This window comes from Syngnathus acus, chromosome 9 (assembly GCF_901709675.1).
Source record: "Syngnathus acus chromosome 9, fSynAcu1.2, whole genome shotgun sequence".
In the NCBI taxonomy this organism is placed as follows: domain Eukaryota; kingdom Metazoa; phylum Chordata; class Actinopteri; order Syngnathiformes; family Syngnathidae; genus Syngnathus; species Syngnathus acus.
Window position 1 is genome coordinate 234853 of NC_051094.1, and position 14906 is coordinate 249758.

The 14906-nt window shown below is 48.1% G+C and overlaps 2 protein-coding genes across 7 annotated transcripts in view; one reads left to right on the forward strand and one right to left on the reverse strand.

Moving 5' to 3' along the window:
* Positions 1-2341: 2341 nt before the first annotated feature.
* On the forward strand, positions 2342-6830 carry LOC119126686 (E3 ubiquitin-protein ligase KCMF1-like). Its single transcript, XM_037257998.1, has 7 exons — positions 2342-2557; positions 3828-3995; positions 4148-4287; positions 4758-4859; positions 4949-5132; positions 5461-5764; positions 5843-6830. Exons 1-7 carry the CDS (start codon positions 2542-2544, stop codon positions 6153-6155), a joined length of 1227 nt encoding a protein of 408 aa, XP_037113893.1. The 5' UTR covers positions 2342-2541; the 3' UTR covers positions 6156-6830.
* Positions 6831-7361: 531 nt separating this feature from the next.
* The window catches only part of slc20a2 (solute carrier family 20 member 2), a 34014-nt gene continuing 26469 nt past the window's right edge, over positions 7362-14906 (reverse strand). For 2 of the 6 annotated variants that reach the window (XM_037257939.1, XM_037257940.1), the window contains exon 10: positions 7362-11018. In XM_037257939.1, the coding sequence (XP_037113834.1) occupies positions 10757-11018 (262 nt within the window). In that variant the 3' untranslated portion in view covers positions 7362-10756. Of the gene's footprint in view, positions 11019-12781; positions 12867-13322; positions 13519-13582; positions 13668-14906 lie in introns of those variants that run through there. The other 4 variants (XR_005098677.1, XM_037257943.1, XM_037257941.1 and 1 more) reach the window with 4 other exon arrangements.

Genomic DNA, 14906 nt, shown 5'->3' on the forward strand with positions numbered 1-14906 from the left:
GCGCGTCTGATTGGTCAAGCCCCCGTTTGTTTACGTTGGGGGGCGTGGCCTATATTCAATGAAGCCGTAGTAAAAGAAAAAGAAAAGAAAAAGAAAAAGACGTGCTTCTCACACACACACGCACACACACACACACACACACACACACACACACACACACACACACACACACAAAGTAAGTGTGTACAACCATAACACGCGCGCACACACAAACACGAAGGGAGAAAGGGAGGGGCAAGCGCGATGAGGCAAACTTCGTCTCGTCATTGTCAAATTCACACAATGTGTACAATGATCAAATGACTTGCGTCAAAATGCCTACAACAGGAGCGTGCACCTTCACTGGAATGTCTTCAAAGACTCATGTGGAAGCAAAGGGGGGACTGACTACTGCTGCTGCTGCTGCTGCTGCTGCTGGAGCTTGTGGATGGGATGGGGATGGGGTGTGCATCCTGGGGCAGGCACCCCTCCCATGAAAGCGCCCCCTCCCTTCTCCACCACCATCTTGCTCCTTTCTTTGCTTGGCTCTCCGCCAAACCATCAGCTTAGTGCACTTTCAAGTGATGAAGCCCAGAATGGGCGCTACAATAACAATAGTACTCTTTGAGTGTGTGTGTGTGTGTGTGTGTGTGTGTGTGTGTGTGTGCAGGCATCATCAGTCACCAGCCAGGAAGTGTCACCTGCCACCATGGCGGCCCACGCTTCTTAATACAGCCTAATTGTTCATCCAATTTGTAGTGGGCCAAGTGAGGATCCATCCAATCACACTGCCCTGTTTGGAAACATTTCTTGGCTATTCTGAAGCTACGGGCAAAGAAAATGCAAGTAGAATTCCATCGATAAGAATTAGGAGTGCAAAGAAATGGTGGAATCTGTACTAGCAAAAGAAGAAGAAGAAGCTCCACTGGCAAAATAAGGCGTTGAAACCATGCCGGATTCAAAAAAAGTAAGTTACATAGATGGAGAGACAAACGAGATGCTGGCTGAGAAGAAGTAGAAATGATGCTGACAAAGGAGCTGGAGTTGTGCTGGCAAAAGAATTACAAAGTAGAGCTGCGAGCAGCCTCGCCCATCATTTTGTCACTTGGCATCATTCCGTTATCAACTTTTGCAAATTTCGAACAAGATGAAACTTTTCTTTCTTTCTTTCTCTTTCTCTTTCTCTTTCTCTCTCTTTCTTTCCCCACACGAGAGACTCTTCCAAAAGTCATGTGACCTATTTACGCAAGGCTCAAGTGCAGATGTATTAATAGAACTTACAGCTGGTGAAATGATAGCAGAATGAGCACGCTACTGTATCTCTGCAGAAAGTTAACGTGGGGATGAGATGATACAATTTAATACAGCATGACCTTCAAGCCACTCCTCACTCTTCAAGTTACGACAAATGGAAAAAGCACATGTTTGCTTTCTCCAGATGACATAGGCGTCAGTGGAGACATCCTCTTTCTGTTCTACGTCATGTCACTTATTTGACAACGTCCCACAATGTTCAAAAGAAAAGTCCTTTTGGCTCTGGTTGGTGATGCCATGCACATTTTCATTCAGTTGAAATGCTTTTGTTATTTTTTTCCTTTTTGTTTTTCCTGTCCACCAAACGAGGGGCCCAGCCAGAAATATCTCAGTGGCTTGGCCAAGGTGACACAAAATCTCACTGGCCTCTTGGTAATTGATCACAGACAGGCTTTGGTGAAATAAAATACAGGCATCAACAGAATCTTGTTCAATGCACTCATAATACAAGCAGGAACAAGTCCAAGAGAAAAGAGCAGTTTTGCTGAGGTGAATGCATTTTTGTTGCCATTGCTCTTCCTCATGCACTGATGTGCTAGCTAACAGTAAATCAGAAGATCATCTGTCAACACCATACTGTGATCAATCAATCAATCAATCAATCAATCAATCAATCAATCAATCAATCAATCAATCACTCGTCCATTCAAATGAGATGTAAAAAAGGCACACTCGGACAAAAAGCACTTCATTGTTCAGAATTCTAAACAAGATCTTCCTCTGGATGTGAGGGGGGCCAGAGTGACAGGGGCTGCCATTGGCCATATCCACCCTTGATCATCATCTCGCTCTGCCCCTGACAAAAAAATGAACGAATCAAAGCGTAATTGAATCGAGACATCATTTAGCACCTTTGTCTCCACTTACAGGAGAAGACGTAGAATCAATCCGATATGATATTGCATGACCTTATTTTAGACGACGATCCAGTGTCAGAACCGTCCATGGCTGTGGTTCCATAGCAAGGACAACACCGCCATCGTGTGTCTGGATGAGCGATGCGCCGAGCGAGCGAGCGAGCGAGCGAGCGAGCGGTGACACAGCAGGAGGCGGGCGGAGGAAGGAACGGAGGAAGGGAGGGCAGCAAGCAGAGGCAGCTCACCGGATCCTCCATGAGGGAAGAGGCCAGGGACAGCTAGCCACACAGCCAGACAGCCAGTCCCGGCTTCTCCTTCTCATCTCTGACATATTCCTCGTTTCGCTTTTGCGAACCAGGCCCGAGCTAGGGGCCGCTTTGGGCATCGTAGGATGTCCCGTCATGAAGGTAAGAAAAACGGCGGCGATGGAGCGGGCAAGGTCGCTCGCTCGGCCGGCCGGCGTTTGTCACAACGTTGACGGTGAGGGCTGGCTGGTGAAGCCCGACCGACCGACCGGCTAAGCGAAGCTAATCGAGACTGTACTCGTTAGTAGTCGCTGGGGCGATGTTAGCGGCGGCGCCGGCGGCCGCGACGTGTCATGTCCAAGCAGTCAGTCAACACGACAAGTTGGACGGCGGCGGCGGCGGCGATATGATGCCTGACGTCCGTGTTTCAATGACAATTGGAGCCCCACACGGCGCTGTCAAATAGGCGGAAGAAGCCCACAGCAACGCAACGGAACGTCTTGCTATGGGGAGCTAACGCGCTGTGTGATTAGCATGGCGGCTAATGGAAGCCAGGCTCCGGCTTACCAGACTGGGCTGAAGTCGAGCGGGGGAGTGCCGATTGATTGCCGAGAGCCGACCGACCGACCGACCGGCAGACCGGGGGCGATCCTGCCGTCCGTCAGAGCGAATGTGTGACAGACAGACAGACAGACAAATAGTCAGCACAAGCATGTCCTTGCGGCCAACCTTGCCCGGGTTACTACTTCGACTCGGCCACCTTACACTACATGAAGAAGTCGTTTTCGATGAATCCAAAGCCTAAAAGCTGCCTGCCTGCCTGCCTGCCTGCCTTATTGCTGCAGGTTGCTTCATCGGGGCCCGGCCCGGCCCGGCGGCCCGAAATGAACCCTCTTCTTCCAATTCATCTCCACAAGTGTCAGCACATGGCACATGTCAACTTTAGTTGCATGATAGCCCCAAACATAGCCTTTGTTTGAAACAAATGTCATGATCAGCATGACAACTGTATATTGTCAAACATGTCCATTTTTGAAGCAGGTGTTATTTTCTCAATGGACCTGCAAAAAGGGGGGGAAGCAGCCTTGTTAAAAAACCTTTAACATGTGGGACACGTGTGTCTGGGCGAGAGCTGTGGCTGACAGCACCTCCTGTGCGGCTCTTCTCCGAGTGTATTGACTGTAGAAAGAAAGAAAGAAAGAAAGAAAGAAAAGGCAGGCGAATAAGTGCACTGCCTCTATTGGGAGAAGGTGTGGCTTAAATATTTTGAGGCTTTTTCACCCCCCACCTTTCGTCTAATGCTTAACAAGACAATTGTATCGACTTTCATCATTGTTATTTTTATTTATCACCCAAATCAACAAGAAAAAACTCTGTCTCCGGGTCTAGCACTAAAAGCAATGTCCTCGCCCTGTTTTGCTTCCATGTTCAGGCGTGAGCTGCGATGCGTGTTTGAAGGGCAACTTCCGGGGCCGCCGCTACAAATGTTTAATCTGCTACGACTACGACCTGTGCGCGTCGTGCTACGAGAGCGGCGCCACCACCACCAGACACACCACGGAGCACCCCGTGCAGTGTATATTGACACGGGTCGACTTTGGTGAGTAGCGCACGCCGGTCTGGTTAGGGGGTGGAAGACCTTAAGTCAATCAATGTGTACTAGCTCTTCAACTGGCTTGGCGATTGTTAGATAATCAATACTTGGCTTGAGCTGAAATGCTGCGGTGGGTGCTAACACCTCTCTCCCTCCAGACTTGTATTACGGCGGAGAGGCCTTCTCGGTGGAGCAGCCCCAGGCCTTCACGTGTCCCTACTGTGGCAGAATGGGCTACACGGAGATGTCCCTGCAGGAGCACGTGGCCGCCGAGCACACGGAGACTTCCACAGAAGTGGTACGTCATTCTGGAGACGCCCAACGTTAGCAGAGTGGCGACGGTCCTCTGAGAAATGTGGATTCGATTTGGAAGGCCATGTCCGCCCGCCCGCCCGCCTTCAATGTGCGTCTCACTGAGGCGCTCTTTGGCGACATGTGCTTGTGACTGACCTTCGGGCTATTTACATGAGTAGACCAACATTCATTCGAGTCACTCATTTTCATATTCGCACTCTGTTGACGCAAATGCGCAATATGCTCAACTCACGACGTGCCGGTGGAAACGGCCTTATCCATTATTTTGCCATTCACTTCAAATCAGTTGCGTGAACTGCACTGGCCACCTGTCACTAAATCATTTGCAGTTATTAACACTGGCTGGCTGGGCTGGGCTGGGCTGGGCTGGGCTGGCCTGGCCTGGCCTGGCCTGGCCTGGCCTGGGCTCGGCCGGCTGGCTCAGCTCACTTGGTCTGCTTTGATGTCTTGCAGATCTGCCCCATATGCGCGGCGCTGCCCGGCGGAGACCCCAATCACGTGACGGACGATTTTGCCGCCCACCTTACACTTGAACACAGAGCACCCAGAGATATGATATCCTTCCCCCAAGTATTAGCAGATAAATGAATGGGAAATGATTTCATTTTGGTACGTCTACCTGCTTCCTCAACTGCGCTCTTCACGACGAGTCGAGCGGCGTGCGGCACGTGAGGCGGATGTTCCATCCCGGGCGCGGACTGGGCGGCCCCCGCGCCCGCAGGTCCAACATGCACTTCACCAGCAACACAGGCGGGGGGCTCTCCACCAGTCAGAACTCTTCCTCTCAAAGTTCCAATTACAGCCGGGAGGCCATGGACCCCATCGCAGGTGCGTCGCAAAGCACCATGTCTGTCGCCGCAGCCAGGGCGCGAGGCGGCAATTGACCCTGCAACCAGGGTCAATCGTCGCCGCTCGCTCGCCCGCCCGCCCGCTGCAATGTTAAGCAGAATGTGTTGTGGAGGGAGCTGCCGCTTCAAGTCATTCCAACCGCAGGAGAGGAGCAGGGAGACAGACGCAATGCGGTCAAAATGAAGGCCTTCCTTCGTCGAAAGCTCAGCGCAGATATATGATAGCCATCAAACAAGTCTGCATTTTTTGTTGATTGCCTGCCCTGAATTCCAGTCCAATTGAAGCAAATGTTTCGGGTTCCCCGCAGAGCTATTATCGCAGCTGTCGGGCGTGCGGCGCTCGACGGGCGGCCAGCTCAGCTCGGGCCCGTCGGCCTCGCAGCTGCAGCAGCTCCAGATGCAGCTCCAGCTCGAGCGGCAGCAGGCGCAGGCGGCGCGGCAGCAACTGGAGACGGCGCGCAACGCCACGCGCGGCGGCGGGCGCGCCAACGCCATCCTCAATGCCAACTCAGCCGCTGCCAACAACCCCAACCTGAGCGCCAACAGCAACGGCGGGCTTTCGGAGAGCCTCGCCCAGCACACGGCGCACAGCTCGCACTTTCTACTCAGCAGGCGAGTTGCTTTCAAGCAATTGTGAGGTGTCGCAGAACCCTCATTTCATTTTTTCCCCCCCGCTCGTGCTCTCGGCAGGCTGAGCGAAGCACGCGTGTCCGAGGCGGAGCGTCAAGCGTGCGAGGCGCAATGGGCGGACAGAAGCTTGTTTGTGACGGAGCTGCTGCTGTCCACGCTTCTGGCAGACCACCACCAAATGGACGACGACGCCACCGCCGACCACCGCCGCCGTCGTTGCCGTCCCGGGTCGCTGCGAAACTTGCTCGACTTCCAGTCCATGGGCTGCGTGGAGGTGATGACGCTGGACGTGGCGCTGGAGAACCTCAACCTCAAAGAGAGCAATCCCGCCGCCACTCCTGCCAAGAAAGAGCCCCCCTCTCCGTCCCTTTGATGGAGCAAAAAGACTGCAACCCCCCCCCCCCCCCCCCCCTTTTTTTTTGTTTTTTACTCCTCTCTGATTTTGTCATTTCAGCCCCCCCCACGTCCGTGCGTACGTGAAATACGAGTTAGACGAGTGAATGTGACAAAGAAATATATAAATCTATTATTAAAAAAAAAAAAAAAAAAGCAAAAACAAATCTACATGAAAGCTGATAATCACTTAACTCACACGCTGGCCATGAAAGGTGCCCCCCCCCCCCCCCAAAAAACAGCCAACCCCCTGCTGTTACAAGCTAATACGCATGATCAAGCTTCATGTACACACACTCTGATTGACAGCCGCACCCGTGTCCCATCTTCTTGTATCACGTGGCTTTCCAATGACTGGACACACTACAAGACTTTTTATCAAACACAACCATTCACTTGGACCTTTTTTTTTTTTTTTTTTTTGCGTGTGCGGTCTCCACGCCTCGTAAATGCAAAGAGGACCACAAAGGAAGTGAAGCGGGGAAAGAAATCCTGTATGCTCTTTTCTTTTTTTTTTTCCCAGCTAACTTTTCTCCTCGCTCCAATGGAAGTGTGCCAGGCCTCATGAAGAAGACGTGCAATGTATGAACTTGCGGGCTCAGTCGACCTTTCAGTGTGGACCACAATAAACTTGTTTTGGATGGAAATCAACTAACAAAATACTGGACTGGACTGGACTCCTCTCTGTGTGTGTGGTTCAGGATGCAAGTGTGAGATAAAGCGTATAAATGAGAGGTTGTGAGTGTATAGTACAGATTTGCATTTAGAAGTCCCAGTGCAGTGTCCTTAAACTGAGGACTCAATTTCCCAGAAGCCTTTGATAACACTAAGAAAATAACTCAAAGTTGGGAGTGCATTAAAAAACAGGAAGATGCCTTAGAGAGAAAAAAATGCAAAGTAAACGTGTTAGACATCATATTGAATATCCCGTGCAATTTGTCTTCAAGCGACATTCAACTGCGTTGCAAGCTTCGTTTCATGAATAATCCAGGAAGGCATTGATTTAAAAGTAAAATTATGTATCAGTGGCAGAATAATTCATTGATTGTTTTTTTACAGACCTGCCTTTGTCGTCACACAAAAGTTCTCCATTTCAAGCAAGATGCCAGAGCGCTCATCATCATAGTAACTTATGTGCAATAATAAGGGCACAAAATAGAAGAAGAAAAAACACAACACAATGAAATGTAACTGTTCTTTGTAATTTTAATTCCCATAATTTAGTTTAAATGCAAGCATTGTTTTTCCTCACTAAAATCTTAAATAAAGACATTACAGTACGACAGAAGCAAATCAGAGTAAGATTTTGTTGAAGCAGGCAACAGTTTTTTCCCCCCGTTTGTTTGCTTGTTTGTTTGTTTGTTTGTTAAATCCACACATTAGACGCAACGCGGCGAGCGAACAGGAAATAGCGCGAAACATTCAAAAGACGACACAGAGCTGGAAAAGCCCGCAGGCAGGTAGGCAGGCCGGCCGGCCGAGGCGAGGCGAGGGAGGACAGGGGACTATGACGTTCTACCACATTATGCACGCACGTCAATCACACTCAAATTGGCAGCTCCACTCACGCGCACCGGGGAGGGGAGGGGAGGGGCGGAGCTACACGGCAACATCGACAATTTCGTGCAGGCAAATTGATGTTTCGAAAACGATGCCACAATCCGTCCCGACCGACGAGGTCAACTGAATGTGATCGCAATGGAGAAATGTCGCCTTCTACTGACAATCACATGACATGAGCGCTATTTCGTACCGAGCAAAGGAAATCCCTTGCGAGAGTTAGTTGCTATTAGTTTACGACGTAGTCAATCAACACTCGGCCCGTGGCGTAGACGAAAACCAAAAACAAAACAAAAGAAACAGAAAATATCCTTGAAAAGTCCACAAGCATTGATTGATTCACGAGTGAATAAACACGTTAAGGTGACACAAAGCAAATACATTTGAATGATTACATTTCATGAAAACTATCCCAAAATCTAGAACCCATTGAAAATGTGGGAAGGGAAGGGAAGCAAGCCACTGTCATTTGATTAGCAAAAAATGACCAATGGTCCAAAAGATCCAAATCTGAACAATTTGCATTTGGAACTGTTGTAATGATTTTTTGCACTCAAATGTCCTTTCGAACATGATCTGTACAACATTTGAACCTTTTACAATGATGAATGTTGTATGAACAATTAAATCGATGTATGTCCAAAAAATCTTGAAAACAAAGGCAAGTGCGTTTCATTTCGAGTGTTCGCTGTACCGTCGCAAATATCATAAATATTCAATGCTTAGCTCGTTTATCTTTAGCGGCCATTAGTTGTATTCAACGCACACTGCTTGCTACCAGAGGTCGATGTCGACCGTCACTTGCGGCGTACGTGCGGCGGCGTCCCTTTTGAAACAAATGCCAAACTGCAAAATGGTGGTGGGTGGGAGTTCGCAACAAAAGAGGAGGGGATTACTTGCATGTCATTACACATCAGCCCACGTTGCTAACAATGGTCCTCTTACAAATGCTAACCAATTCCGACCACGCGTCTTTGACAAGTCACTCTGTTCCATTATTGCTGTATTTGAGCACCCCGTCCCGTCCCGTCCCGTCCCTCTCTCTCACTCTCTCACACACACACACACACACACACACACACACACACACAGTCCAGTTCAACTTTAACCCACATTGCGTAACTTTTACACTTGTGTCGCCATTGCTGTCATTTCAGACCCCCCACGCATGCACACGCACACACACACACAAATGAGTAACCACCCCCAGTAAAATATTGTGACCACTGTCCTGTTTCCTTTTTGGCCAAATGGCTACACGGCTAATGCTAGCAAGAGGGCCACGGGTGGGCGGGCCTGCCCTATTTCCCCAATCAGGAGGGAAGCAAAATTACAAAGTATGTCGTCATCCACAACATCAAGCACGGGAGGTTCCATTTCAAACTATCGCCAGCTTGTCCCCAGTTAAAATATTGTAGAAAAATATATCGTTTTGATGAAAGCTCTCGAGTTCAACTCTTTTCGTCGTAGCGTTCAAGTGGCGTGGGGACGTTCTAGCGCTGCGGCAGCTACAAAAATAACATTCCTTTTCTCTCTCACGAGACACTTGCGGTTTGTGTGAAAACGCTTGTTGGCATTGTGAGGCAAGTTGACGTTTTTTTTTTTTTTTTCTCCAGTTATGATATGGATCCCAACAAAGAGTGTTAGGGCCAAACTGACAAAAGAGAAACTCAAGTTTGCTCGAACGGTTTACAAGAGTAAAGTCGGACATTTTCAATTTGATGAAAGTTGTCGTACAAGTCACACTTTACTGGATGCAATGTTGTATTAGATTACAACAACAACAAAAAAAATCGAACTTTGTTTTCATGTCTGGCCCTAATACCCGTTGGGAGTTTACAATGTAAACACCGCAGTCAGTACGCAATGATTGAGCAGAAAGGAACAAAGGTGTTACGAAAGGCAAATGGGCACCACAAAAGCATAGATTTGTTCTTAGGAAAAGAAAGAAAAAACGAAGACCACAAGCAAGTTGATTTCGTTCAGATCAATTCAAACAAATTCAGATCAATGCTTTTGTTCATCTCCAGGTCACATGACCCAGTTAAAAAGCTGGTGATGATCAGTACTGGTGACATTTTGCTAGGAGTCACACAGCAGGTTTGGAGGATAAGATACAGTAAGCTCTGCATATTAATATTCAGATGAATAATAACACTGTACTATTGTTTCGATATGACACATTGAGGCATCTCGTTGTCGCGCGAGCGAGACCCAACCAAAAAACAAGGCAGTTCGGAGCATTTTTGTAGTGTCGTGTTGGCTTCTCGTTGCACCTTACACCTTTTGAAAAGTCGTCATGGCCATTCAAATAGTTGCCTTTGGCACGGTGAAGAATCCCGAAAGAATCACCTTTTTTTTCTCTCTTTCTCAAATACAGCCGCCTTCAAACTAACTAGCAGCTAATAGGTCCTCTTCTTTTGATTCCATTGGCGGTTAGCAACAGTCTGAGCGATGCTCTACTGACACCTATTGTGCTTCCCTGATTTTACACCAAGGAGCAAATAGTCTCTCGTTTCCGATCGACGATGAAACATACTCTGAATATGATGAAAAGGTGCCGAGAATAAGCCATTTCCTGACACTTCCAAAAAAATACGACAAAACATGATCTTCCTCCCACTCGCACCCTCAAACTCCTGAAGGTCAGTATTTACAGTACAGATTTACGGTATAGTACATCCATTAAAAATCCATACAAACAGACACGCGCACACACAAATCAACTCTGTAGTGAATCATGTTTTTTTTTTTGTACGCTATCATGATCAAAAATCAAGAAGCACAGAAAGTCCCAAATTCTGATCAGCCCTCCATCATCACATTTTCCACTTGGCTAACATGAGATGAGTTGGTTGAGCACACCAAATCTTGCATATTGATATGAATAATATGTACAGTTGGAGTAATAATTGCTTGCACAGCATTTTTTGAGCTGTATGTACAGTATTGTAGATTTTGAATCAACCAACCAACCAACCAACCAACCAACCTTCCTCACAGCCTTTTCTTCTGCTTCCTTTACTTCCAGCAAGCCAGCAACTCTTTGGCTTTCCTCTCGGACTCGCTTGTCATCCTTCCTCTTCTTCCTCCTCCTCCTCCTCCGCGGCGCTCTCCCTCACACGTAGGGCAGGATGCCGTACACAAAGACGGCCATGACGGCGGCGCTGAACAGGCCGGCCACGGGAACGGTGACGAACCACGCCAGGAAGATATTCCTGAAGAGGCGCCAGTCCACTGCCTTCCTGGAGCGGATCCAGCCCACGGCCACCACCGAGCCCACCTGCGGGCGGGAAAATGGCGTCAGCGCTCACGCTACGGAAAGCCAAACGATGCCACACAGAGCTGCAGGCTGATTAGGGGATTTGATTTCATGACTGTACGTGCTGCGATGAAAATTTGAAAGCTCCAAATGCACATTTCCTTCCTTCCTTCCTTCCTTCCTTCCTTCCTTCCTTCCTTCCAATGGCTACCCAAGGATTGCCATCATTGTACCTTTCAGTGTTGAAATCGCTCAACTAATTCTGAACCAGTTTAAAATGGATGCCTGCTTACTGCAAAACAAAGTAAAATAAGATATTATAATTGTCAATGTAACGAGACACTAAAACATAATAATGAGAACAATCAAATACTATCCCATATTTGGCCCAAAATGAACATCTATGCAAATAATTTATCAAGCGGATGTATTTTCAACACTAAATAGGTCTTTAATATTCAAACAATATAGTACGTCATTCAAAAAGAATTGTATTGAAAGAAAAGTACAAAAGCAGCCTGCAGCCTGCATCCAAATTTCATCCATGCTGGTTAGTTTGAGCATGCTGGTTAAACAAATCGTCACGCTATAAAACTTGCGGAAGTCTGAAATCAGCACTTGCATCAAATTCAATGTTTGTTTGTTTTTTTTACTTCTTCTTCTTCCTCTTCTTCTTCTTCATTTGACTTTTAACAACAGCAAGCAACTCATGTCAGACTTCCACCGAGACAACCTCCACTCACCTTTTTCTTCTGCCGGAGTCTAATTTACAATGGTCACGTGAGGTGCAATGCCCGCAGGCCGGCGGGTGTGATCACAAGGCAAGGAGGACGTGTCCGCTGGCACGCGCGCCGTTTGCGTTTTAGATCTATGCGTGCTGATGCAATCGCCGAGGCCAAACGAGATTTTGTTTTGATTTGATTTGAAGGACGCGGCGGCGGCTTGGATGAAGTGCCAACTTGACGTGACCTCTGTGCCATTGCCGGCCTGCAGTCATTGCACATTGTCGAGGGAGGGAGGGAGGGTGGGAGGTAGGGAGTGGCTCAGGGCCTCTGGTCAATCCGGGCCACCTGGGGAACGGCCTCTCAAGCTGTCAACACTGCAACTATTCTTAAATCTTGTCTAATTGGATGGTGAATCAAGCTATGTATCTAAGTTCAGTCTGACAATTTGAGGGGGTTCCCCGGACACCATCGTTCAATCAATCAATCAATCAATGAAATCACAGACTCTAAACCTGACAAGAGTGAAGCATTTTGCCATAAGTGTGTATTAAGGAGTGATACGGACGGGAATGTTAATGTGAGGGAGGTGATGATGTTGATGAATCAACATATTAGTGCTCAATTAAATACCAGTTTTGACATTTGTGCAGCACCCCCCCCCCCCCCCCCGAAAAATGTATTTTAACCGTAATTCAATTTGATTATGGTTTGATTTGATTTACGATGGTCAAAGTGCAACTTTTATGTTTATTCAAGAAATGTGTTAGAGGTATTTTTCAAATTCAAATCAGTTTTGGTTACACCCCAAATCATCATTCCTGTTTTTGTTTAGTTTTTTGCTCCATACAAAATAGCTGATTATTAGCAGTTTGCTTCTGCATGTTTATCATCACAGTATTTTCTTTCTATCCACGCCAATGGGTTAAGTTGTCTGCCATTTTGAGGAAAAACTGCACAAAGGACCAAAACCGCAACTCTGGAGCTGTGATTGGCGACTGTCATCTATGCGTGACGCCGAGCTCTGTTAAAGCGTGGCTTCGTGACCAAAGGCTGAGATACCTTGCAGTGGGTGGAGCTTATTGGGATGCCCACATTTGATGCAACAAGCACTGTTAGTGCACTCATTACTTCAATGCAAAATCCGCTGTGAAGACAGATGAGGACACAGAGAGAGAGAGAGAGCGAGAGAGCGAGACAGAGAGAGAGAGAGAGACAGAGAGAGAGAGAGGGGGGGGGGGGAGACAAACATGGAGAGAGATGGGAGAGGTAAAAAAAAAGTGGAAAACAAGTTGTGACAGGTGGGCAGGGTGGGCTATGCAAAGAGAAGGGAGGGGGGAGGTCTTTTGGTGATGGCGGGGGAGGGAGGGAGGGAGGGTCTGCTTGGCAGCCAACAACAGGAAGGTGGAGGGCCCACACGCCAAACCATGCCAGTGCTGACAAGGAGAAATGCCAAAAGAGGAATGAGACAGGATGCGACACCATGCTGTTTGGGTAGGGGGCGGGGGACAGGGGACAGGGGGGGCTGTCCCGTATGCTCTGCTCTGGATCCGACATTCCTGTAAAGAGGTGGAGGAGAGGGCCAGCCCGCACGCCCGCACGCCCGCCCGCACGCACGCACATCTGTAAGGGGCTACCAGAAATCCAGCTGCACACTAAATTTTAGGGGATTGTTTTAGAATGGTTCCACTAAAAAGCCAAAATAGTGCACATTTGAGCCTAATGACCCAGGAAGAAGTGCATGCGTGCGTGCGTGCGAGCGAGCGAGCGAGCGAGCCCTCCTCACCCTTGGACAAATCCTGCAGAAGGACAAAGGCTTGAGTTGAGGGGCCAGCGAGGAGGGGGCCCACTGGATTGCCATACCTTGCAGTGTGTGGTACTGACAGGGATTCCGATATTGGAAGCCAACACGACTGTGAGTGCGGACGCCAGTTCAATAGTGAATCCACTGTGAAGGGGGGAGAGACAAGGAGGAGCAAAGAAACATTTTTCATTGAAATGCCCCCAGCGTGTGAGGGAGGGGAGGGGCCGGGCCGGGCCTGGCCGGGCCGCCCGTGGCACCGTCTGACCATATTCCAAAAGCACGCTTAATACGGCCAGTCACGCAACTGCCATTTGAAATATGCTCAACACGCACTCTCTCTCACACACACACACACACACACACACACACACACACACACACACACACACACACACACACACACACACACACACACACACACACACACACACACACACACACACACACACACACACACACACACACACACACACACACACACACACACACACACACACACACACACACACACACACACACACACACACACACACACACACACACACACACACACACACACACACACACACACACACACACACACACACCACACACACACACACACACACACACACACACACCACACACACACACACACACACACACACACACACACACACACACACACACACACACACACACACACACACACACACACACACACACACACACACACACACACACACACACACACACACACACACACACACACACACACACACACACACACACACACACACACACACACACACACACACACACACACACACACACACACACACACACACACACACACACACACACACACACACACACACACGCTAACAAAAGACATGATTATGTTAGCACAAGTGGAATTTGTGTATTTGGCTATTATTCACAATATAGCAGCATTTTTGCAATAATCAGCCTCATTGATATTCATTGGTTCTCAAAAAGAAGAAAAATGTTATTTCCTTTTTTTGACTTGAGGCTATTTATCTAAAAACCAAATGTCTTTGTGGCTGTTAATTGACATGGCAACTGTGTTTGGAAGCCTGAAAAAGTTCAAATTTGAAAACTGTTCAATTCCATTTTCTTCAGTTAATTAGAGCCAAAGTAACTGTTGATTGTCTGTCTGGCAACCGACGCAGAGTGTACCCCACCTCTCACTGGCCCAAAGTCAGCTGGTACAGACACCAATTTCCCCAGGGCGGCTGCAACTCCGGTGAGGATAAGTGCTCCTCCACAAAATGGAGGAATGGGGAATAAGCAGTGAAACTATTTTCTGCATGTAGCTCTTTCGCAAGGTCAAACAACAACTTGATTTGTTTTGAGAGGTCCAAAATCATTGAAAGTCCCTGG

Coding starts and splice junctions, on each gene's coding strand:
- LOC119126686 (XM_037257998.1), top strand. Junction 4,288..4,757: donor CGGAGACTTCCACAGAAGTG/GTACGTCATTCT, acceptor GATGTCTTGCAG/ATCTGCCCCATATGCGCGGC. Junction 5,133..5,460: donor GGCCATGGACCCCATCGCAG/GTGCGTCGCAAA, acceptor GGTTCCCCGCAG/AGCTATTATCGCAGCTGTCG.